General features: G+C 31.8%; 2 protein-coding genes across 2 annotated transcripts in view; both read right to left on the bottom strand.

Moving 5' to 3' along the window:
• Nucleotides 1–8,278: 8,278 nt before the first annotated feature.
• Nucleotides 8,279–11,732, bottom strand: LOC124442773 (transmembrane protein 9B-like). The gene is made up of 5 exons (XM_046993265.1): nucleotides 11,602–11,732; nucleotides 11,337–11,428; nucleotides 10,312–10,399; nucleotides 10,122–10,232; nucleotides 8,279–8,812 (listed from the first exon to the last, which is right to left on the bottom strand). Exons 1-5 carry the CDS (start codon nucleotides 11,647–11,649, stop codon nucleotides 8,687–8,689), a joined length of 465 nt encoding a protein of 154 aa, XP_046849221.1. The 5' UTR covers nucleotides 11,650–11,732; the 3' UTR covers nucleotides 8,279–8,686.
• Nucleotides 11,733–12,468: 736 nt separating this feature from the next.
• Nucleotides 12,469–24,145, bottom strand: part of LOC124440953 (dynein axonemal heavy chain 5-like) — a 59,088-nt gene continuing 47,411 nt past the window's right edge. Inside the window, exons 81-96 of the mRNA XM_046991378.1 lie at nucleotides 21,479–21,634; nucleotides 20,505–20,687; nucleotides 19,678–19,921; nucleotides 18,841–19,027; nucleotides 18,023–18,141; nucleotides 17,101–17,222; nucleotides 16,760–16,945; nucleotides 16,463–16,598; nucleotides 16,177–16,316; nucleotides 15,887–16,051; nucleotides 15,546–15,740; nucleotides 15,068–15,298; nucleotides 14,748–14,936; nucleotides 14,115–14,327; nucleotides 13,919–14,047; nucleotides 12,469–13,077 (exon numbers count right to left, since the gene is read on the bottom strand). Of these exons, the coding sequence (XP_046847334.1) occupies nucleotides 12,667–13,077; nucleotides 13,919–14,047; nucleotides 14,115–14,327; nucleotides 14,748–14,936; nucleotides 15,068–15,298; nucleotides 15,546–15,740; nucleotides 15,887–16,051; nucleotides 16,177–16,316; nucleotides 16,463–16,598; nucleotides 16,760–16,945; nucleotides 17,101–17,222; nucleotides 18,023–18,141; nucleotides 18,841–19,027; nucleotides 19,678–19,921; nucleotides 20,505–20,687; nucleotides 21,479–21,634 (3,006 nt within the window). The 3' untranslated portion in view covers nucleotides 12,469–12,666. The remainder of the gene's footprint in view (nucleotides 13,078–13,918; nucleotides 14,048–14,114; nucleotides 14,328–14,747; nucleotides 14,937–15,067; nucleotides 15,299–15,545; nucleotides 15,741–15,886; nucleotides 16,052–16,176; nucleotides 16,317–16,462; nucleotides 16,599–16,759; nucleotides 16,946–17,100; nucleotides 17,223–18,022; nucleotides 18,142–18,840; nucleotides 19,028–19,677; nucleotides 19,922–20,504; nucleotides 20,688–21,478; nucleotides 21,635–24,145) is intronic.

The following is a 24,145-nucleotide window of genomic DNA, read 5'->3' as shown; positions in this document are numbered from 1 at the left end:
CTGCTTCATGTCATATACAACAATGGAACGTAAAGAAAAACAATTTGAAAGTTATGAGCTTTTGGCTAAGCGAACCTAAGGCCTATCAGCTAAAATTTACAGCCATCTTCACTTCCGTTAAAAAACCAGCTTCGTGCTTAAGCTATTCTGCTTTTAGAACAGTGTTGGGAGATTTTAGTTCAAACTATTTTTGCATGTTTATTTACTTAAAACATAATGTTAATGTGAACGTTTCAGTACCGTGTAATTGGGGGCTCAAAGTTAAACATTTAACCATTCTGACGTTGAACCGGCTGGATAAAAAGGCTGCACTATTTAAAAACAGCCTAATTCGGGTATTTTCAAAGCGGTACATTTTAGTCTTTGGGTTCGATTCCCAATGCACTGTTATTAAAATACAAAAATATTAGCCATTTCCCAATATTATACTGCAAGAGATTGAATCTTTATTTTCATGGAAATTAATAGCATCTTTATTCTGTACACTAATATAATATAGGAAAGCGTATTTAGTGCAAAATATATAAAATAATTTCATTCTAAAGATGTGATTTCTTTGGCAAAGACACGTGGTGCTTCGACATTCATCACTAATATCTTCGACATTCATTTACTCAGAAGAGAAGTCTTATACAAAAAGAAATTTTGTATTCATGCCAAATGTTTCGTCAATTTCTTTCTTTATAAACATTTTTGAAAGTATCTGATAGATGTGGCTTTCGTGTACGAAGTAAATTAAACCTAAATATTTTTTTGTAAATATGACATAAAAACTAGTCCATTAAAATTTTTGGTTTTCAGAAAAATTACTTATGTAATTGACAATTAATACTTACTATTAAATTTTGATCACATAAAAGATACTATTTACAGTCCTCTTATGGATAACACAATCCAGGTTTAGAGCTAGAAAACTTTTAATGTATTATACGTGACAAAAAAACAGACTTCACGTGACAAAAATATTAACTTGGAAAACGTGCATGTATCAATGTACACTTCAATATAAGTTTCTCCAAAATAAATACATACGTCTAAAGCAGATCTGTATCCCATTGTCAATTTCCTTTTTCATTGAGTTTTGTCGCGTTTCTTTTGTGTGGTTTAGCAATAATGCTCGTACTAAGTTATTCTACATCAACTGCATGAAAATGCATGTAGTATAATCTTTTGAGTGAAAATGCATAAACTATAGTTTTGGAGTAAAAATTAATGAAATATGGTCTTTGGCATGAAAATATGTAAACATGCATAGACTATAGTTTCTGGCATGAAAATTTTAGAAAATGCAAAGCTATAGTTTTGGCATCAAAAATATGTGAAAATCTAAAGACTATATAGTATTTGATATGAAATTGTGTGAAATTGCAAAGACTATAGTCTTTGGCATTAAAATGTGTGAAAAAGAATAGACTATAGCCTTTTTCATAAAAATTTGTAAAAATGCAGACTATAGTATTTCGCATGAAAATTTGTGAAAATGCATGGAGTATAGTCTTTGGCATGAAAATTTTTAAAAATTCATGGACTATAGTCTTTGTCATGAAAATTTGTGAAAATGCATGGACTGTAGTCTTTGGCATGAAAATTTGTGAAAATGCAAGGACTATAGGCTTTAGCATGAAAATTTACGAAAATGCATGAACTATAGTCGTTAGCATGAAAAATTGTGAAAATCCATTAACTATAGTCTCTTTGGCATAAAAACTTGTGAAAATCCATCGACCATAGTCTTTGGCATAAAAATTTGTGAAAATGCTTGGACTATAGTCTTTGTCATAAAAATTTGTGAAAGTGTGTGAACTATAGTCTTTGGCATAAAAAGGTGTGAAAATGCATGAACTATATTCTTTTTTATAAAAATTTGTGAATATACATGGACTATAGTCTTTCCCACGAAAATTTGTAAAAATGCATAGACTATAATCTTTGGCATAAAAATTTTTGAAAATGCATAGACTATACTCTTTGTCATAAAAATTTGTAAAAATCCATCGACAATAGTCTTTGGCATAAAAATTTGTGAAAATGCTTGGACTATAGTCTTTGTCTTGAAAATTGGTGAAAGTGTGTGAACTATAGTCTTTGGCATAAAAAGGTGTGAAAATGCATGAACTATAGTCCTTGGCGTGAAAATTTGGAAAATACATGGAAATTTCATGTCTTTCGCATGAAAATTTCTGAAAATGCAAGGACTATATCCTTTGGCAGGAAAATTTGTAGAAATTCATGGACAATAGTCTTTGTCACAAATATTTGTGAAAATGCATGGACTATAGCCTTTTTTATTAAAATTTGTGAAAATACATGGACTACAGTCTTTGGCATGAAAATTTGTAAAAATGCATGGAATATAGTTCACGATTATTGTTGCAAAAGACTATAATTCACGATTTTTCATGCAAAAGTGTATAGTTCACGATTTTTGATGGAAAAGTCTATAGTTCACGATTTTTCATGCAAAAGTCTATATAGTTCACGATTTTTCAACCAAGAGACTATAGTTCAGGATTTTTCATTCAAAAGGCTATAAGTTCACGAATTTTGATGCAAAAGACTAAAGTTCACGATTTTTCGTGCAAAAGCCTATAGTTCACGATTTTTCATGCAAAAGTCTATAATTCAAGCATTTTACCAAATTTTCACAATTTTTCACAATAAGACTATAATTCACGCATTTTTAAAAATTTTCACAATTTTTCACAAAAAGAACAAATTCACGCATTTTCACAAATTTTCATAATTTTTCACAAAAAGACTATAATTCACGCATTTTCACAAATTTTCAAAATTTTTCATAAAAAGACTATAATTCACGCATTTTCACAAATTTTCATAATTTTTCACAAAAAGACTATAATTCACGCATTTTCACAAATTTTCAAAATTTTTCATAAAAAGACTATAATTCACGCATTTTTTAAAATTTTCACAATTAATCACAAAAAGACTATAATTCACGCATTTTTTCACAAATTTTCACAATTTTTCACAAAAAGACTATAATTCACGCATTTTCACAAATTTTCACAATTTATCACAAAAAGACAATAATTAACACATTTTCACAAATTTTCACAATTTTTCACAAAGGACTATAATTCACGCACTTTCACAAATTTTCACTTTTCACAAAGACTATAATTCATTTTTTTCAAATTTTTACAAATTTTCATAAAAGACTATAATTCACGCATTTTCACAATTTTTACATTTTCACAATTTTCACAAAAAGACTATAATTCATGCATTTTCACAAATGATAATTCACGATTTTTTGTAATTTTCACAATTTTCTCTAAGGATAATTCACGCATTTTACAAAATTTTCTGATTTTTTCACAAAACTATAATTCACGCATTTTCAAATTTTCTACAATTTTCACAAAGAATTCACGCATTTTCATAAATTCATAATTTTCATACAAAGACTATATTCGCATCTAATTTTCACAATTTTTCAAAAAGACTATATTCACGCATTTTCACAAATTTTCACAATTTTTAACAAAAGACTATAATTCATATTTTCACAAATTTTCACAATTTTTCACAAAGACTATAATTCATTTTCATTGAATTCAATTTTTCACAAAGATTATCAAAATTAAATTTTCACAATTTTTCATACTAAGACTATAATTCACGCATTTTCACGAATTTTCACAATTTTTCACAAAAAGACTATAATTCAGGCATTTTTACAAATTTTCACAATTTTTCACAAAAAGACTATAATTCACACATTTTCACAAATTTTCACAATTTTTCACAAAAAGACTATAGTTCATGCATTTTTAAAAATTTTCATGCCAAGGACTATAGTCCATGGATTTTCAAAATTTTTCATGACAAAGACTATACTCCATGGATTATCACAAATTTTCATTCCAAAGACTATATAGTCCATGCATTTTCACAAATTTTCACAATTTTTCACAAAAAGACTATAATTCACGCATTTTCACAAATTTTTACAATTTTTAACAAAAACATGATTCACAATTTCACCACGCATTTTCATTTTCACAATTTCACAAATTACATTTTTAAATTTTCACAATTTTCATACTAAGACTATAACCATCATTTTCACATTTTTCACAAAAGAATATAATCAGGCATTTTTACAAATTTTCACAATTTTTTACAAAAAGACTATAATTCACACATTTTCATAAATTTTCACAATTTTTCACAAAAAGACTATAGTTCATGCATTTTTAAAAATTTTCATGCCAAGGACTATAGTCCATGGATTTTCAAAATTTTTCATGACAAAGACTATACTTATGGATTATCACAAATTTTCATTCCAAAGACTATATTCATGCATTTCATAAATTTAATTTTTTCACAAAAGACTATAATTCAATTTTCACAAATTTTCAAAATTTTAAAAGACTATAATTCATATTTTCAAAATTTTCACAATTTTTCATAAAAGACTAATTCACGTATTTTACAAATTTTCACAATTTTTCATAAAAAGATAATTGAAGATTTTCATTAAATTTCACAATTTTTCATTAAAAAGATTATAATTCACTTCCTAATTTTCATAATTTTCACAAAGAATAATTCATGCATTTCCAAATTTTCAAATTTTCACAAAAAGACTATAATTCATGCATTTTTGTTTTAATTTTCTCACAAAGAACAAATTCACCATTTTTTTTCAATTTTTCAAAGACTATAATTCACGCATTTTCACAATTTTCAATTTTTCAAATCTACTAATTTTTTCACAATTTTCATTAAAGACTATAATTCACAATTTTCACAATTTTCAAAAGAACATATTCACAATTTCATAATTTTCACAAAAGACAATTAATTCACGCATTTCCAAAATTTTCAAAGATATATTCACAAAAGACTAATTACTTATTTTCAAATTTTCACAATTTTTCATAAAGACTATAATTCACACATTTTCAAAATTTTCACATTATTTTTCATTAAAGACTATAATTATGCATTTTCTTCACAATTTCATAAAAATATAGACCATGAATTTTCATATTTTCATTAATTTTTCACAAAAAGACTATTATTCACACAATTTCACAAACTTTCCCAATTTTTCACAAAAAGACTATAATTCACATATTTTATCAAATTTTATGAAAAATTGTGAAAATTTGTGAAAATGCGTGAATTATTCTCTTTGTGCAAAACTGTGAAAATTTTTGAAAATGCATGAATTATAGTCTTTTTGTGAAAAATTGTGAAAATTTGTGAAAATGCATGAATTATAGTCTTTTTGTGAAAAATTGTGAAAATTTGTGAAAATGCATGAATTATAGTCTTTTGTGAAAAATTGTGAAAATTGAAAATGCGAATTATAGTGTTTTAGAAAATCGTGAAAATTTTTGAAAATGCGTGAATTATAAGCTTTTTGCGAAAAATTGTGAAAATTTTTGAAAATGCGTGAATTATAGTCTTTTGTGAAAAATTGTGAAAATTGTGAAAATGAATTATAGTCTTTTGAAAATTGAAAATTCCAGAAAATCGCGTGAATTATAGTCTTCTTTTGTGAAAAATTATGAAAATTTGTAAAAATGCATGAATTATAGTCTTGTGAAAATCAGGAAAATTCCAGAAAATGCGTAATTATAGTCTTTTGTGAAAATCAGAAAATTTTGTAAAATACGTGAATTATAGTCTTTGTGAAAATCATGAAAATTTTGAAAATGGTGAATTATAACTTTTTGTGAAAAATTGAAAAATTCCAGAAAATGCGTGAATTATAGTCTTTCTAAAAATTGTGAAAATTTTGAAAATGCGTGAATTATAGTCTTTGTGAAAATCAGAAAATCTTGTGAAAATTTGTAAAATGTGTGAATTATAGTCTTTTGTGAAAATAGAAAATTTAGGAAAATGCATGAATTATAGTCTTTTGTGAAAATTGAGAAAATTTGTGAAAATGCGTGAACTATAGTCTCTTTGTGAAAATTTTGAAAATTCCAGAAAATGCGTGAATTATAGTCTTCATGTAAAATCATGAAAATTTGTGAAAATGCGTGAATTATAGTCTCTTTGTGAAAAATCAGTAAATTTGTAAAAACGCATGAAATATAGTCCTTTGTGAAAATCAGAAAAAGTGAAAATGCGGAATTATAGTCTTTGTGAAAAACAGAATTCCAGAAAACGCGTGAATTATATCTTTGTTAAAAATCAGAAAATCCATGAACAATTACAGTCTTTGTGAAAATCAGAAAATTGAAAATGCGTGAATTATAGTCTTTTGAAAAATCAGAAAATTTGTGAAAATGCGTGAATTATAGTCTTTGTGAAAATTGTGAAAATTTGTGAAAATGCATGAATTATAGTCTCTTTTGAAAAATCAGAAAAGAAAATTTGGAAATGCGTGAATTATAGCCTTTTGTGAAAAATTGTAAAATTGAAAATGCATGAATTATAGTCTTTTTGTGAAAAATTGTGAAAATTTGTGAAAATGCGTGAACTATAGTCTTCTTGTAAAAAATTATGAAAATTTGTGAAAATGCATGAATTATAGTCTTTTTGTGAAAAATTGTAAAAATTTGTAAAAATGCATGAATTACAGTCTTTTTGTGAAAAATTGTGAAAGTTTGTGAAAATGTGTGAATTATAGTCTTTTTGTGAAAAATTGTGAAAATTTTGAAAATGTGTAAATTATAGTCTTTTTGTTAAAAATTGTGAAAATTTGTGAAAATGCATGAATTACAGTCTTTTTGTTAAAAATTGTGAAAATTTGTAAAAATGCGTGAATTATAGTCTTTTTGTGAAAAATTGTGAAAATTTGTGGAAATGCGTGAATTATAGTCTTTTTCTGAAAAATTGTGAAAATTTGTGAAAATATTTGAATTATAGTCTTTTTGTGAAAAATTGTGAAAATTTGTGAAAATACGTGAATTATAGTCTTTTTCTGAAAAATTGTGAAAATTTGTGAAAATGCATGAATTATAGTCTTTTTGTGAAAATTTGTGAAAATGCGTGAATTATAGTCTTTTTGTGAAAAATTGTGAAAATTTGTGAAAATACGTGAATTATAGTCTTTTTCTGAAAATTGTGAAAATTTGTGAAAATGCATGAATTATAGTCTTTTTGTGAAAAATTGTGAAAATTTGTGAAAATGCATGAATTATAGTCTTTTTGTTAAAAATTGTGGAAATTTATGAAAATGCATGAATTACAGTCTTTTTGTGAAAAATTGTGAAAATTTGTGAAAATACGTGAATTATAGTCTTTTTGTGAAAAATTGTGAAAATTTGTGAAAATGCATGAATTATAGTCTTTTTGTGAAAAATTGTGAAAATTTGTGAAAATGTGAATTATAGTCTTTGTATGAAAAATTGTGAAAATTTGTGAAAATGCATGAATTATAGTCTTTTTTAAAAAAATTTTGAAAATTTGTGAAAATTTGTGAATTATAGTCTTTTTGTGAAAAATTGTGAAAATTTGTGAAAATGCATGGACTATATAGTCTTTGGAATGAAAATTTGTGATAATCCATGGAGTATAGTCTTTGTCATGAAAAATTTTGAAAATCCATGGACTATAGTCCTTGGCATGAAAATTTTAAAATGCATGAAATATAGTCTTTGGCATGAAAATTTAGAAAATGCAAAGACTATAGTCTTTGGGATCAAAATGTGTGTTAGTCATGGCAGATGTAAATCCATGTTCCAGCGTAAATCTCTTGGATGAAGTGAATTTTAACAAATTGAAGAAAAAGCCAATATTGCAGGAAGCAAATGAGATAATCTTTCCTTAAAAAACAACTATCGATTAAAGGAAAATGTCAGTGTGTGGTCGAAACCGATAAACTATATGGGTTGGAGACATTTTTTGTTGTTAATGGGAATACGGGTTGCTTGCGCTATAGTCTTCGGTAGTAAAATGTGTGAAAATGCCTGAACTATAATGCAATTTCACAAATTTTCATGACAAAGACTATAGTCCATACTTTTTTACAAATTTTCATGCTAAAGACTATAGTTCATGCATTTTCACACATTTTCATGCCAAAGACTATAGTTCATGTATTTTTACACATTTTCATGCCAAAGACTATAGTTCATGTATTTTTACACAATTTCATGCCAAAGACTATAGTTCATGCATTTTAATGCCAAACCTATAGTTCATAGTCTTTTGGCACATTTTCATGCTAAAGACTATAGACCAAAGAAATGAAGTAAATGGTTAAGGTAAAAGTAAATGCATGAATTAAATGGTAAAATATGAAAATTTGAGAAAATGCACAATTATATTTTTGTGGAAACGACAGTAAAAGTTTCGATTTCTTATGTAATCTAGGGTTATGTTGGGATAATTTGGGGTTTTTACAAAATTACATTTGACAACAACATTTGTACATGATTACATTAAGATTTATGTTATCTACAATATAAAATTTGTGAAGTAATTGTTGTGTAAAATGAGCTAGTTCAACTATCACAAGTAGTTTTGTATTTGATGACATTACTTGAGTCAAGCATTAATATATTTCTTGACTCCTTAAAAAACATGAATTAAAAAAGTTAACGTTACATTTACAACCAAAATGTTCTGTCAGCATTCTTTCTTGAATTACTCAAAGATGATTAGTGAAGAAAAAACTTGTATATTAACTAAGCATAATGTGGTGATTATAAACATTTCTACGCTGATTTTCAACACTTTCTTATAAATATTATTAACTAAGCATTGTGTGGTGATTGTAAACATTTCTACGCTGATTTTCAACACTTTCTTTCCACTTCGTTACAGTACTATCTAGTCGGTTCAGTGTGTTTGAACGTTGTATTAATCTCTCTTGAAGCTGTAAAAACAGTAAAACAATTTTTTTCAGGATTTAATGTTTTCTATAAGCTTGAAAAAATTACATATTAACTCCAAACACACATTAACTAGCATATATTAATTGTTGTAAAAACTCATACATGTAACATGTTGAAACACCTCCTTCCATCACCTCACTGCAAATCTAAATACTCACAATCCTGCTTTCGTAACTTAAGCCAAATCTTCACAAAAAATTCAGCATGACAAACAAATTCTGTCTGTTTTTAAACATTTAACACTAACACTATACACCAAGACTAAGACTACACACCAACACTAACACTATACACCAAGACTAAGACTACACACCAGCTCTAACACTATACACCGAGACTAAGGCTACACACCAACACTAACACTATACACCAAGACTAAGACTACACACCAGCTCTAACACTATACACCAAGACTAAGACTACACACCAGCTCTAACACTATACACCAAGACTACACACCAACACTAACACTATACACCAAGACTAAGACTACACACCAACTCTAACACTATACACCAAAACTAAGACTACACACCAACACTAACACTATACACCAAGACTAAGACTACACACCAACACTAACACTATACACCAAGACTAAGACTACACACCAACACTAACACTATACACCAAGACTAAGACTACACACCAACACTAACACTATACACCAAGACTAAGACTACACACCAACACTAACACTATACACCAAGACTAAGACTACACACCAACACTAACACTATACACCAAGACTAAGACTACACACCAACACTAACACTATACACCAAGACTAAGACTACACACCAACTCTAACACTATACACCAAGACTAAAACTACACACCAACACTAACACTATACACCAAGACTAACAAAGTAACATTAGAAGCACTTTAAATTAATTTTCAAGCAACATAACATCACTAATCACCCTATTAATATAAATAACTTCCATGTCTATTTCTTTGTCCACCCACATATCATGTCTCATACTTCAGTATAAATCAACCTGTTTGTCAACATTTTATTTACTTGGCACTGGCTACGACTAAAGTAAGCTGACACATGCGTTCAATAAAAAAGTTTAAAAGTTGTCATTTAAGTTAAATGCTCAATTACACATTGCTTATCTTATGCAACTTATTGAAAGATTATTTAAGGATTTATTTACTTTTGAGAATGGACACTTTTGATTAGTGCTCTAAGAAGCACACTTACAAAAAATTCCTAATCATGGTATATAAGTAATCCAAACTGAAGCACACCTAAAAATATAATTTTCAGACATTACTTACCACATCAGATCGAACACTAAGTTCACGAGGTTTCCACAGAGATAATATTGACAACATAATCATATAAATAATAAGAATTACCAAGACAACCACAATGAATGTTACTACAACCTGAAATGGAAAAACAATATTTGTTTTAACATTTAATGTCATATCAAAATTAGATGAAGTATCAATAACAAACATTGACCTTAATTAACACTGTGTTTCTTGCTTCGTAGTCGCAGCGACAACGTAGACATTTGCTTTCTTCCAATTGTATCAAGTTTACACAGGTGCTGTAACATAACAATTGGCTATGTTGACTTTGTAATTTGTAACAAATAACAAGAAAAATTTAACATTAATCATGACTACACATGTTTCGACTCAAACTAGGTGAAATAATGCTCTTACGTATTTCTAGATTACTTTAAAAACTTTAAATTGTTATCTACTCAAGGCATTTTAGGTTGTGATAAAGAATCATATCTTGTTTCGTAATCACAAGTTCAACACCACAAGTTGGAAAATACGTATCTTAAAGATTTGGTGAAATACAACATGTTTGAATATAAATATGCTTTGTTAAGTCACACTTGACATTTATGAAGAACTATTGTTCAATAACAGCACATGCAAGATGGAATAAAGCTTTATTTATAAATACAGTTACATACGTAGTAGACTAGTAGTTAACACAGCTGACTGGCAGCAGGTTTTAGTCCTGAGATATAAACTTTAAATTTCAGAACATCATAACTCATTTATAAACAAAGTTACATACGTAGTAGACTAGTAGTTAACACAGCTGACTGGCAGCAGGTTTTAGTCGTGAGATATAAACTTTAAATTTCAGAACATCATAACTCATTTATACACACAGTTACATACGTAGTAGACTAGTAGTTAACACAGCTGACTGGCAGCAGGTTTTACTCCTGAGATGTAAACTGTAAATTTCAGAACTCATTTCTTCAGCTCAGTTGTTCAATATAGACAACTCAGTTGTTATTTTCTTAATTGTTTACTACAAAACGACGAACATCGCATTTTTAATTTACTTTTACTAGTATTTAACTTTTATTGTATTTAATGCAATTTAGCGTTACATTCAATATTTCTACAAACATATAACTGATTTCTTCAGAAATTTATTGCTTTCACAGTAAGTCAACAGATAGAAATTCACAAAAAAAGGCTAAACAAACAGGATATCTACAATATTTAACGTACCAATTATGCACTGAGACAAACTTGATTACAACATTACGTTTCAAAACGTCTCTTGGACAAACACATTTGCATCGTACATCGCCATATTGTGCCTAAAATATTAAATTTTCATATGTTTACAATGCTGTTGTTGTTAAAATTACCACGAAGAAAAGTACGATAAATGGAATATAAAAATTTATAGTACATGAAGTTAGAATGTGAGGTTTGAATGGATTTAAATATACTTTATATCGCTAATAAACAGAAAGATGATTTAGCATACCTCTGTAACCTTGAGGAAAACAACAAAAGTTAATAAATAAAGATTCATCTTTGATAAAATAAGCACATATTTAACGATAAATAGCTAAAACATTTGACCTTCGATTACGATGTAAATAGTTTTGATAAAATTAACGACAGCAATCGTCGTCCAGCGGTACGTATAAACAAGTATCTACTTCATGCTATTATAACCAACAATATTGACAAATCAGTTGCCTTTTCTTAACTGTTTACTACAAAACGATAAACATCGCATTTTTAATTTAATTTTACTAGTATTTAACTTTTATTGTATTTAATTCAATTTAACGTTACATTCAATAACATTTTTAATGAAAAGTATAAAATTTGATGTTTGTAAAACTTGATCAATTACAAACCAGTGTACAACAGACGTCATATAAAAATGCAGAACAAAAATATTTTCTTATTATACACAAAGAAAAACAGGCGAATGAAATAGAAAGGTGAATAAATTTTATCACCAAAACCTCCATCAACAATATTTTTTTCTTTTTGAGTAAGAAACATTTATAAAATTCAAGAACACGAGTTTTCTATAGACTTTAGAGTTAAGATACAAATATGGAAATAATTATAGACGCGATGTTGCAATATTTTGATATCTTGTAAAGAACTAATATCCGAAGTAAAATTTTCTTACCATCATAAGTTTTAATCTCTTTCTTTTCCACGTTGCTCTGCTTTCAAGAAAAGCAACGATTTCTTCACTATCAATAAGACCTCGCAAACAAAATTAGTACAGCAGTACAATAAGAGGCGATTTACATGAATTTCACTCGTTTATGCAACAACTACGACAACAATTAAGGTAAAACGTTTTTCACAAAAACAAGTAACAATGTATCATATACTTTGGTTTTAATCAAAAAACATATTGTAAACACAATTAAACAATATAAAAATTACCTGTTTTACAGGTAATTACAATTTCTCAGTAAGTATAAAGTAAAAATTGCGCGTTTCTCTCAGTTAAATTCGCAGTGAAATAAAACAAAAATCACAAATATGTCCCAACAAAAATCTTGCTCTGTCTTTAACCTTACTTTGTATCACAAAGCAAGGCAACGCCACGTAAAATCCAGTGATCAGGATGTTGTAAAGTCTTCAAATTCAGACAGAATATGTATGTTAGATCGGTTCTTCGAGGTTTCTTGTAAACTGGACATTCATATAAACGTGGATCTTTTGCCGATGTGGTATTCACAGCGTAAACATGTACGACAGGAAGATTTGTAAATAGTACCTTTGCTTGAGGTTCAACGAGCCTGCAGTTACGACGATCCCAACCAGCGCCATCTAAGAACAATCCATAAACATACACACCTTCTACAGGTGCAGACGTAAGATCTTCTTTCATGTATTTCGTAACATCATTGCTCAAAACAACACAATCTAGAGCCCAACCTTTATGAGCACGTGTGATTTCTTGACGCATGGCAGTAAGAAAGCCCTAAGAAAGATAGAGGTCACTGATGAAAAACAATTTAACGAGTTAACTTATACGTCATGTTCAAATTTACTCATACGTCATGTTAATGTTCAGTCATACGTCATGTTCAAATTTATTCATACGTCATGTTCATGTTCAGTCATACGTCATGTTCATGTTCAGTCTTTCTACGTCATCTTCATTTTAGTCATGCATGGAACGTAACCTGAAGAAGCATATAATTGAAACCAAATCTTACATCCAGACACGCGTATGTAGTGTTTCGAGATTCTCTCGCGGGGTGAAAATTGACTGAACTACACACGTGTGTCTGGGTGTAAAATTTGGCTTCAAAAACTTATTAGAATTTTCGATTACAGGTAGCGTTCCTGTATTATAGTTCAATGGTTCAGTGATACGTCAATTTCATGTTTAGTCATACGTCATCTTCATGTTTAGTCATACGTCATCTTCATGTTTAGTCATACGTCATCTTCATGTTTTGTCATACGTCATCTTCATGTTTTGTCATACGTCGTCTTCATGTTTTGTCATACGTCATCTTCATGTTTTGTCATACGTCATCTTCATGTTTTGTCATACGTCATCTTCATGTTTTGTCATACGTCATCTTTATGTTATGTCATACGTCATCTTCATGTTTTGTCATACGTCATCTTCATGTTTTGTCATACGTCATCTTCATGTTTTGTCATACGTCATCTTCATGTTTTGTCATACGTCATCTTCATGTTTAGTCATATGTCATCTTCATGTTCAGTCATGCGTCATGTTTAGTCATACATCATCTTCAAGTTTACTGATGCCCAATGCTAATATTTACATATTTTTTCATTTTTACCTGAGGATTAAAAAAGCCAGTCATCCAAAAGCAAATAGGTCTTCCCTCAAAAAGCCAACTGTAGAATTGATTATTTCTTTCTATAAGATCAGTGAACCAAAATCCTAAAGTCGTCGACTCCCAAGAGATCTAAAACAGTGATATAGAATCAGTAATCCCCAAATAACACATAATGTTGAAGCAAAGCGTAAAGCACCTTTTTCCAAAGTCCTGGAACTCTTGCATCGTAAATATTATCCAGGGCATCTTTGAGATTTTCGCTCATTATAATAGTACCATCAATAGCCAGTTTTAGATCCACCAAAGTGTTTCGTACTGTTGAAATAACACGTTGCATACGGTCAACTTCTTGTCGAAGGAAAATATTCATTGATGTTAATGCCCCCATCTTTTGAAGACGAGCTTTTACCTTAAGATAAAAGAATCATTAAATTATTTTCGAGAACAACCAATCAATATAGCAAAAGTAAATGGTTTGAACCCGAGAGTAACGTTACATGTTTGTAGACGTAGATCGTCCAGGTTAGTAGAGTCCTGAGCAGGAATGTTGGTGTTGTTGTAGACTGACGTTTAAAAAACCTTGACGGTCGTTTTCCAAGCTTGTCGAAACATCAGTCACCGACAACATCAACAGTTCTTCTCAGGAGTCTAGTAACCTACCTAGTCAATATACATCTACAAACATATATCTATCAAAAAAGTCTTTGTAAACTTCCTTAGAAAGCAACACATTAATGCGACGCCGTTTCTATAGCAGTCCCTCGGCCTTAAAATTACGGCATCCTTCTGTAACGAATGTGAAAATCCGTGTATTAAAACAATATATTACTTCATGAGGTACGTAGTTTCCCGGGAGTTTATCGAGCATTTCCGACGCCTGTCTGAACACGACAGTTTCACGTGTCTCTCCACCACCTCCACCGCTGTCTTTAGGTTGAATATTAACAATTGTCTCCAAGACATCTGTCGTTGTTTTAGCTTGATATGTTATATCTGCGTTAGGATGAAGTCCGAACACCTGTGATATAAAACATTTTAATACACTTCATGTAAGTCATGTTGAACTGTATATTACAAGGCTACCACAACGATCCTTGATGCAAATTTGCTAAAAATCACCAGAGAAATAATTTTCGATTCAACACCTACTTCTGGTGTATCCGTTAGCGGCAACTCCTCAATAGCAGATCTGAAGTCGGCAATTTGAGCGCACCGTGGGATCTGGTAACCAGTGTAGAACTTAAATGATTCGTCAAAAAGAGCATCCGTAAACCACACATGCGCATATGTATTTAACAATCGTTTATCAAAATCATCGGTGACGCGTCCTCCATATTGTACTTCACCAATCATATAATGAACAGTAAGCCACGAAACACCCTGAAGTATCATGAAATATAGCAATGAGCTGGAGTGTAGAGTTGAAATAATTGCTTCGTGAGTAAAACACATGATAATTTAATAAAGTGAATGGTTTAAAGCAGGGAGTATCGTAACATGTTTATAGATGACTACCGCTAAGGTTGGCGAAACGTCAGTCAACATCAACAACAGCAGTATTTCTGAGGATTCTACTAACATGGACGATCTCCATGCACAAACATGATAATTTAATGCCACATCTGACCTTCTTCACATCCATATCGTCTAAATGATTCTGTATAAACTGCACCGTAGCACCAAGATCAGCAGAGTTAAATTCATAAGGAATGTTCCATCCAAGGGGACCGAATTTTCGTCTTTCTTGAACAACAGTATGAAGAAATGCGGCAGCGTAGAGCATGGGTTTCCATTGAGGCATGTTTGTTACATCGAGCTGATCCTGAATAATACACAAATAAAAATGATATCAATCATTGTAACCATATGCTTCATTTTATACATAAATATACATAAATACTACTGCTGTACCAGTGTTACCATATGCTTCATTTTATACATAAATATACATAAATACCACTGCTGTACCTGTGTTACACCAGCATATGTTCTCTTGAGTCCTGCCTTGATGCCTTCAGGTGGCTCATTCGTAAATTTGATGGAGGATTGGAGAAAGTTGATGGGAAATTTGGGATGTTCTTCAGTTGTGATCCACAACCGAAAGTTGGCATTCACAGTCTCAGTTGTCAACACCTCAAGAAAATAACACACATAAAATAAAGATTGAAAAAGACGACACTACATTTAACTGGACACATACTTCACGTCATAAAATCATTTCATCACATTAACAAGAGCGAACAATATTAATAACATACTGTATCAAGTAGTTCATCAAGAAAATTTAATCCTAAATGACAGTTCTGTAAGAGCACCCAGCCACCATCAGCCATAAATTGTTGTAAAAGTCTTCGAGCATGAACTTCCTGACCTTGACCCATAGAAATAGCACGACATTCTACATTATGTAATAAAACCACTTTAGCTTTCACGTAGCGTCTATTTTGTCAAAATTATAGACGTATTCCGCCTAACACCAATGATATTTGATCACATAAAAATAAACAGTTGATAGGAGATAATTTCTATGTTAATAAAACAAACCAAGTCTGTTCTTCTTCGAGAGCAGCTCAATGGAAGCGGTTGGATCGGAACCCATAGAAAGTAAACAAACCATTGGTATTCTAGGATCACTTTCTTCCCACATTCCTTCCAAATTTAGAATGACTCCCTCGGCAAACTATAACATACATGTATGTTAATGTAAAATATCACATGTCAATGTAAAATATCACATGTCAATGTAAAATATCACATGTCAATGTAAAATATCACATGTCAATGTAAAATATCACATGTCAATCTGCTAAAATAAAAATTTGGGTTAGACTATTGCAGTACCTGAGTACCAATGGAGTCGGCAATATAACGTCTAGCCTGACTCAAAGTTCGATCTGGACACCATGAACGTATTAACAGAAGCTTTCGAAATGTATCTAATGATTCTTCATAACCATCAGGTATTGGACTATCTTCGGGACTGTCTGAATCAAACCAATTTTTCCAACTCCGGTCATTTCGAGAGATCTAAAGCAGTTAAGCAACATACCGATATGAGATATCGATAAAATACTGTTTTCTAAATGGTATCAAGACGTCAATGAAAACGTGTTCCTTTAGATGTTAACTTCATAACATAATGTAAAGAAATGTAGAACTTTTATGATAATAATGACGATAACCTGGCCAATAATTTGAGAGAATTGTTGTAGTTTACTGAGTTGTACAAGATTCAACCAAGTCATGTCTGAAATCCATTTCTTCGGCTTTGGTTGGACAGCATTGAGATCCAATGCAGCTCCCCCTGAATAACAGATATAGACATATAATGTATATATGAATGAATGACTCTACAAAATAATCCATGCAATATGTAACCGAACATCCTGTATCCTAAGTACAAGAGTAACCAAGAGTAACCCATATATGAATACATTATATATATATGAATACATTATGTATATATGAACACATTATGTATATATGAATACATTATACAAAGTGTATAACAATGTGCCCTCCCGGCTATCACCACAGTAAAATGGTGACTCCTGCTCTTGGAACACAGGATGTACGGTATATGAATACATTATGTATATATGAATACATTATATGTAGTGATGTTGAAAAAAATCACGAAACCTACAAAATCATCCAGACAAGCCTGTTTCGTGATTGCTCACTCTTCAGGGGATTTAAAGGGGATTTAGGGGATTGTCAGGATGAATCTGTAGTTTTCGTCATTTTTCCAACATCACTACACATACTTACGCCCTGCTCTCGGGCATCGTGCACTGTTTTATACGAAGAAGCATCACATATAAACTTCTTATGAATACATTATGTACAAATATGAATACATTATGTACAAATATGAATACATTATGTACAAATATGAATACATTATGTACAAATATGAATACATTATGAATGCATCATCCTTATTAGTCGCCTTACAACTGTTTTTCCATACAAGTTGTTTCTCCAAAAGGAAAAAAGAAACATAAATACTCTACATAAAAGACGTTTCTCAACCTCAAAAGAATGAAAAGCGTATGTACAAACGTTAAATCGTTATGCTCTTTTGAAGAGCACATCAATTACCTTTGATGAGCACCTGAAACTCGTCTTGTTTAATTTTACGATCCTGTAGTTCAATTTTTAACGCCAATAACAACGTGAAGAGAAATTTATGACTTTCGTAAAGACCACGAGTAGTATATCTGAAAATATTAAAGTCTTTACAAACATCTCCAAAAGTATACCCCTCCCCTTCCACTCGATAGAAAAATCAACATGTCAATACGTATACACCTCTCCTGATGTCAACCAACCACCTCCTGATATAATCCACCCACCTCCTGATATAATCCACCCACCTACTGATATAATCCAACCACCTCCTGATATAATCCACCCACCTCCTGATATAATCCACCCACCTACTGATATAATCCACCCACCTACTGATATAATACACCCACCTCCTAATAATCCATCCACCTCCTGATATACCCCACCAACCTCCTGATATAATCCACCCACCTCCCCATATAATCCATCCACCTCCTCATATACCCCACCAACCTCCTCATATAATCCATCCACCTCCTCATATAATCCATCCACCTCCTCACATACCCCACCAACCTCCTGATATAATCCACCCACCTCCTCATATAATCCATCCACCTCCTCATATAATACATCCACCTCCTGATATAATCCACCCACCTCCTCATATAATCCATCCACCTCCTCATATAATCCATCCACCTCCTCATATAATCCACCCACCTCCTCATATAATCCATCCACCTCCTCATATAATACATCCACCTCCTGATATAATCCACCCACCTCCTTATATTTCAACCAGTAAATAAGATACAAAAGCAAAGATAAAACAAAGGTTTTCTTACCTAAAGACTTCAAAAGTGAGATAGTCAATGATATTCTGAATTCTTTTGGCAGGAATTGGAGACTTTTGAGATCGCGCCATTGAGATATCAAATAAACCAAGAAATTGCTTCAGTGATGTTTGATACATGATGTTAACATAGGACATTTCAACGATCAAGAAATACAATATACTGCCACGTGATGCAACTATAATAAACATAAATAAATACAATATACTGCCACGTGATGCAGCTATAATAAACATAAATAAATAAAATATACTGCCACGTGATGCAATTATAATGAACATAAATAAATACAATATACTGCCACGTGATGCAACTATAATAAACATGCATAAATACAATATACTGCCACGTGATGCAACTATAATAAACATGCATAAATACAACATACTGCCACGTGATGCAACTATAATAAACATGCATAAATACAATATACTGCCACGTGATGCCACTATAATAAACATGCATAAATACAATATTGCTTTTACGCATAGCGGAAGCACGCCAGGCCAGTAACGGCCAACGACGTAAGGGGTTTAAAAAAACTGCATATGTTGAAAAACAGAATGAAGAATACAGACAAAATGCCAATAGTATTATGACTGAAAATTTGCGTACTCCTCTCCACAAACTAATAAAGTTCATACGAATCAACTGGACCACCTTGCACTGATGTGAGACTATACATACTATTGCGTACAAATGAGAACTAGAACTAAGCACAGTTGATGGCAAAATCCATAGAAAACTCTCATCTCAAGCATGTTGTGAAAAAGCGTTACTTCATTAAGAAGAAAAAGTACTTCAACTTCTAAAAAAAAAAGTATTTACCAGGTCTGTATTCCTCTCTTGCTGTATTGATCTTAACTTCAGTTTCAGCAGCAACAATAAGTTTCTCACTCACTTCCTCCGACGTCGTCTTTGTAATACCCAGTACACTTATGAGAGAGTCATCGTCAACAAGTGATCCTTGAGTGCTCGTCAAACGATACAATAAATTATCTTCAAGATCTTTCATTTTACGTTTGTTTGATGTTACTTCCTCCATTAATTTCGTACGTTCTGCCTCGAGTTCCTAAAACAACAAAAAATAGATTTAATGAGATGTACACCCAGTGTCCATCATAGTCCCAGCTTTGGCTATAGGAGATGTACACCCAGTGTCCATCTTAGTCCCAGCTTTCGCTATAGGATATGTACACCCAGTGTCCATCTTAGTCCCAGCTTTCGCTATAGGAGATGTACACCCAGTGTCCATCTTAGTCCCAGCTTTCGCTATAGGAGATGTACACCCAGTGTCCATCTTAGTCCCAGCTTTCGCTATAGGAGATGTATACCCAGTGTCCATCTTAGTCCCAGCTTTCGCTATAGGAGATGTACACCCAGTGTCCATCTTAGTCCCAGCTTTCGCTATAGGAGATGTTCACCCAGTGTACATCTAAGTCCCAGCTTTGCCTATAGGAGATGTAGAGAGAATTTAACAAACACGGGTGAAATTGCACGGGTACACGTACAAAGTAGCCACCAAAATAGCTGCAGCAAACCCCTCCTGGATCCATTTATGAAAACAACAATCAACAAATTCCGTCTAAATTCTCGCCATTCCCCCCGTTTTATAAGTGAAGAATGAATGCAAAAAAAGAACATGACATTTCAACCTGTTTTTCAGTAAGAATCACACGACCCAGCAACTGATCTTCTAAACCTTTCATAGTCACGGTAAAGTCAATAATTGAGGTTTTTGCACTGATCTCTGGCGTGTAAGCTGGATTGCCAAGTTTGGTCGTTATATAAAGAACAAAACCCTCCATTACATCAACTTCTTTATCCCCAACTTTAACCTACAATACAAGAATAATCGAGAAAGACATTAAGAAACAGCAGAAAGACTAACGCAATAAATTGATTCTTTAGATTAGGATGAAATACAACGCAGCTGACCAGATTTGGATGTATTGATGGGTACTTTACCTTAAATGTACGGATGTATACAGATGTATATCTTAAGTGTATGGATGTGTACCTTTCGTGTATGGATGTGTACCTTTCGTGTATGGATGTGTACCTTTCGTGTATGGATGTGTACCTTTCGTGTACGCATGTGTACCTTTCGTGTATGGATGTGTAACTTTCGTGTATGGATGTGTACCTTTCGTGTATGGATGTGTACCTTTCGTGTATGCATGTGGACCTTTAGTGTATGCATGTGGACCTTTCGTGTATGCATGTGGACCTTTCGTGTATGGATGTGTACCTTTCGTGTATGCATGTGGACCTTTCGTGTATGGATGTGTACCTTTAGTGTATGCATGTGGACCTTTCGTGTATGGATGAGTACCTTTCGTGTATGGATGTGTAACTTTCGTGTATGGATGTGTACCTTTCGTGTATGGATGTGGACCTTTCGTGTATGCATGTGTACCTTTCGTGTATGTATGTGTACCTTTCGTGAATGCATGTGTACTTTTCGTGTATGCACGTGTACCTTTCGTGTATGCATGTGTACCTTTCGTGTATGCATGTGTACCTTTCGTGTATGCATGTGTACCTTTCGTGTATGCATGTGTACCTTTCGTGTATGGATGTGTACTTTTCGTGTATGGATGTGTACCTTTCGTGTATGCATGTGTACCTTAAGTGTAGATCCACTTTTCATAAAGTTCTTTTCGAGGATGTTATCCAGGACAGGATCAAGCTCTTCACCAACATCTTGAAGTAATAAAGGTTTCCCAAGTGACAATGCATCATCAAGATGATTTCTGAAGTATTTGTTGTTTAAGGATGTCACCTACATGTAACATGATAAAATATCAATGAAATCAATGAAATAAAAATATTGAACAAAAAAAAAACAAGAGTAAAGAAACTCCATTTAAATATTTGTAGATGTAGATCATCAAGGTCGGGTGAAGTCCTGAGGAAGACTGCAGGTGTTGATGTTAACTGACGTTATACGACAACCTTAGTCAAAGTTCTTTAAATCAAACAAACTTAACAGAAGATAAACTTTTATATGATCAATAGCCGTATGCAATGCAGTGTTCTTTAAGTCACAGTAAGTAGATAAAACCACAGTATGCAATGCAGTGTTCTTTAAGTCACAGTAAGTAGATAAAACCACAGTATGTAATGCAGTGTTCTTTAAGTCACAGTAAGTAGATAAAATCACAGTATGTAATGCAATGTTCTTTAAGTCACAGTAAGTAGATAAAACCACAGTATGTAATGCAGTGTTCTTTAAGTCACAGTAAGTAGATAAAACCACAGTATGTAATGCAGTGTACTTTAAGTCACAGTAAGTAGATAAAACCACAGTATGTAATGCAGTGTTCTTTAAGTCACAGTAAGTAGATAAAACCACAGTATGTAATGCAGTGTTCTTTAAGTCACAGTAAGTAGATAAAACCACAGTATGCAATGCAGTGTTCTTTAAGTCACAGTAAGTAGATAAAACCACAGTATGCAATGCAGTGTTCTTTAAGTCACAGTAAGTAGATAAAACCACAGTATGTAATGCAGTGTTCTTTAAGTCACAGTAAGTAGATAAAATCACAGTATGTAATGCAATGTTCTTTAAGTCACAGTAAGTAGATAAAACCACAGTATGTAATGCAGTGTTCTTTAAGTCACAGTAAGTAGATAAAACCACAGTATGTAATGCAGTGTACTTTAAGTCACAGTAAGTAGATAAAACCACAGTATGTAATGCAGTGTTCTTTAAGTCACAGTAAGTAGATAAAATCACAGTATGTAATGCAATGTTCTTTAAGTCACAGTAAGTAGATAAAACCACAGTATGTAATGCAGTGTTCTTTCAGTCACAGTAACTAGATAAAACCACAGTATGTAATGCAGTGTTCTTTAAGTCACAGTAAGTAGATAAAACCACAGTATGCAATGCAGTGTTCTTTAAGTCACAGTATGTAGATAAAACCACAGTATGTAATGCAGTGTTCTTTAAGTCACAGTAAGTAGATAAAACCACAGTATGTAATGCAGTGTTCTTTAAGTCACAGTAAGTAGATAAAACCACAGTATGCAATGCAGTGTTCTTTAAGTCACAGTAAGTAGATAAAACCACAGTATGCAATGCAGTGTTCTTTAAGTCACAGTAAGTAGATAAAACCACAGTATGTAATGCAGTGTTCTTTAAGTCACAGTAAGTAGATAAAACCATAGTATGTAATGCAGTGTTCTTTAAGTCACAGTAAGTAGATAAAACCACAGTATGTAATGCAGTGTTCTTTAAGTCACAGTAAGTAGATAAAACCATAGTATGCAATGCAGTGTTCTTTAAGTCACAGTAAGTAGATAAAACCACAGTATGTAATGCAGAGTTCTTTAAGTCACAGTAAGTAGATAAAACCACAGTATGTAATGCAGTGTTCTTTAAGTCACAGTAAGTAGATAAAACCACAGTATGCAATGCAGTGTTCTTTAAGTCACAGTAAGTAGATAAAACCACAGTATACAATGCAGTGTTCTTTAAGTCACAGTAAGTAGATAAAACCACAGTATGTAATGCAGTGTTCTTTAAGTCACAGTAAGTAGATAAAACCACAGTATGTAATGCAGTGTTCTTTAAGTCACAGTAAGTAGATAAAACCACAGTATGTAATACAGTGTTCTTTAAGTCACAGTAAGTAGATAAAACCACAGTATGTAATGCAGTGTTCTTTAAGTCACAGTAAGTAGATAAAACCATAGTATGCAATGCAGTGTTCTTTAAGTCACAGTAAGTAGATAAAACCACAGTATGTAATGCAGTGTTCTTTAAGTCACAGTAAGTAGATAAAATCACAGTATGCAATGCAGTGTTCTTTAAGTCACAGTAACTAGATAAAACCACAGTATGTAATGCAGTGTTCTTTAAGTCACAGTAACTAGATAAAACCACAGTATGTAATGCAGTGTTCTTTAAGTCACAGTAACTAGATAAAACCACAGTATGTAATGCAGTGTTCTTTAAGTCACAGTAAGTAGATAAAACCACAGTATGTAATGCAGTGCTCAAGTCACAGTAAGTAGATAAAACCACAGTATGTAATGCAGTGTTCTTTAAGTCACAGTAAGTAGATAAAACCACAGTATGCAATGCAGTGTTCTTTAAATCACAGTAAGTAGATAAAACCACAGTATGTAATGCAGTGTTCTTTAAGTCACAGTAAGTAGATAAAACCACAGTATGTAATGCAGTGTTCTTTAAGTCACAGTAAGTAGATAAAACCACAGTATGTAATGCAGTGTTCTTTAAGTCACAGTAAGTAGATAAAACCACAGTATGTAACGCAGTGTTCTT

This window comes from Xenia sp. Carnegie-2017, unplaced genomic scaffold (assembly GCF_021976095.1).
Source record: "Xenia sp. Carnegie-2017 unplaced genomic scaffold, XeniaSp_v1 HiC_scaffold_20, whole genome shotgun sequence".
NCBI classification, from domain to species: Eukaryota; Metazoa; Cnidaria; class Anthozoa; order Malacalcyonacea; family Xeniidae; genus Xenia; species Xenia sp. Carnegie-2017.
Note: the sequence above shows the minus strand (reverse complement) of the source record. Positions and strands in the feature narration are given on the sequence as shown.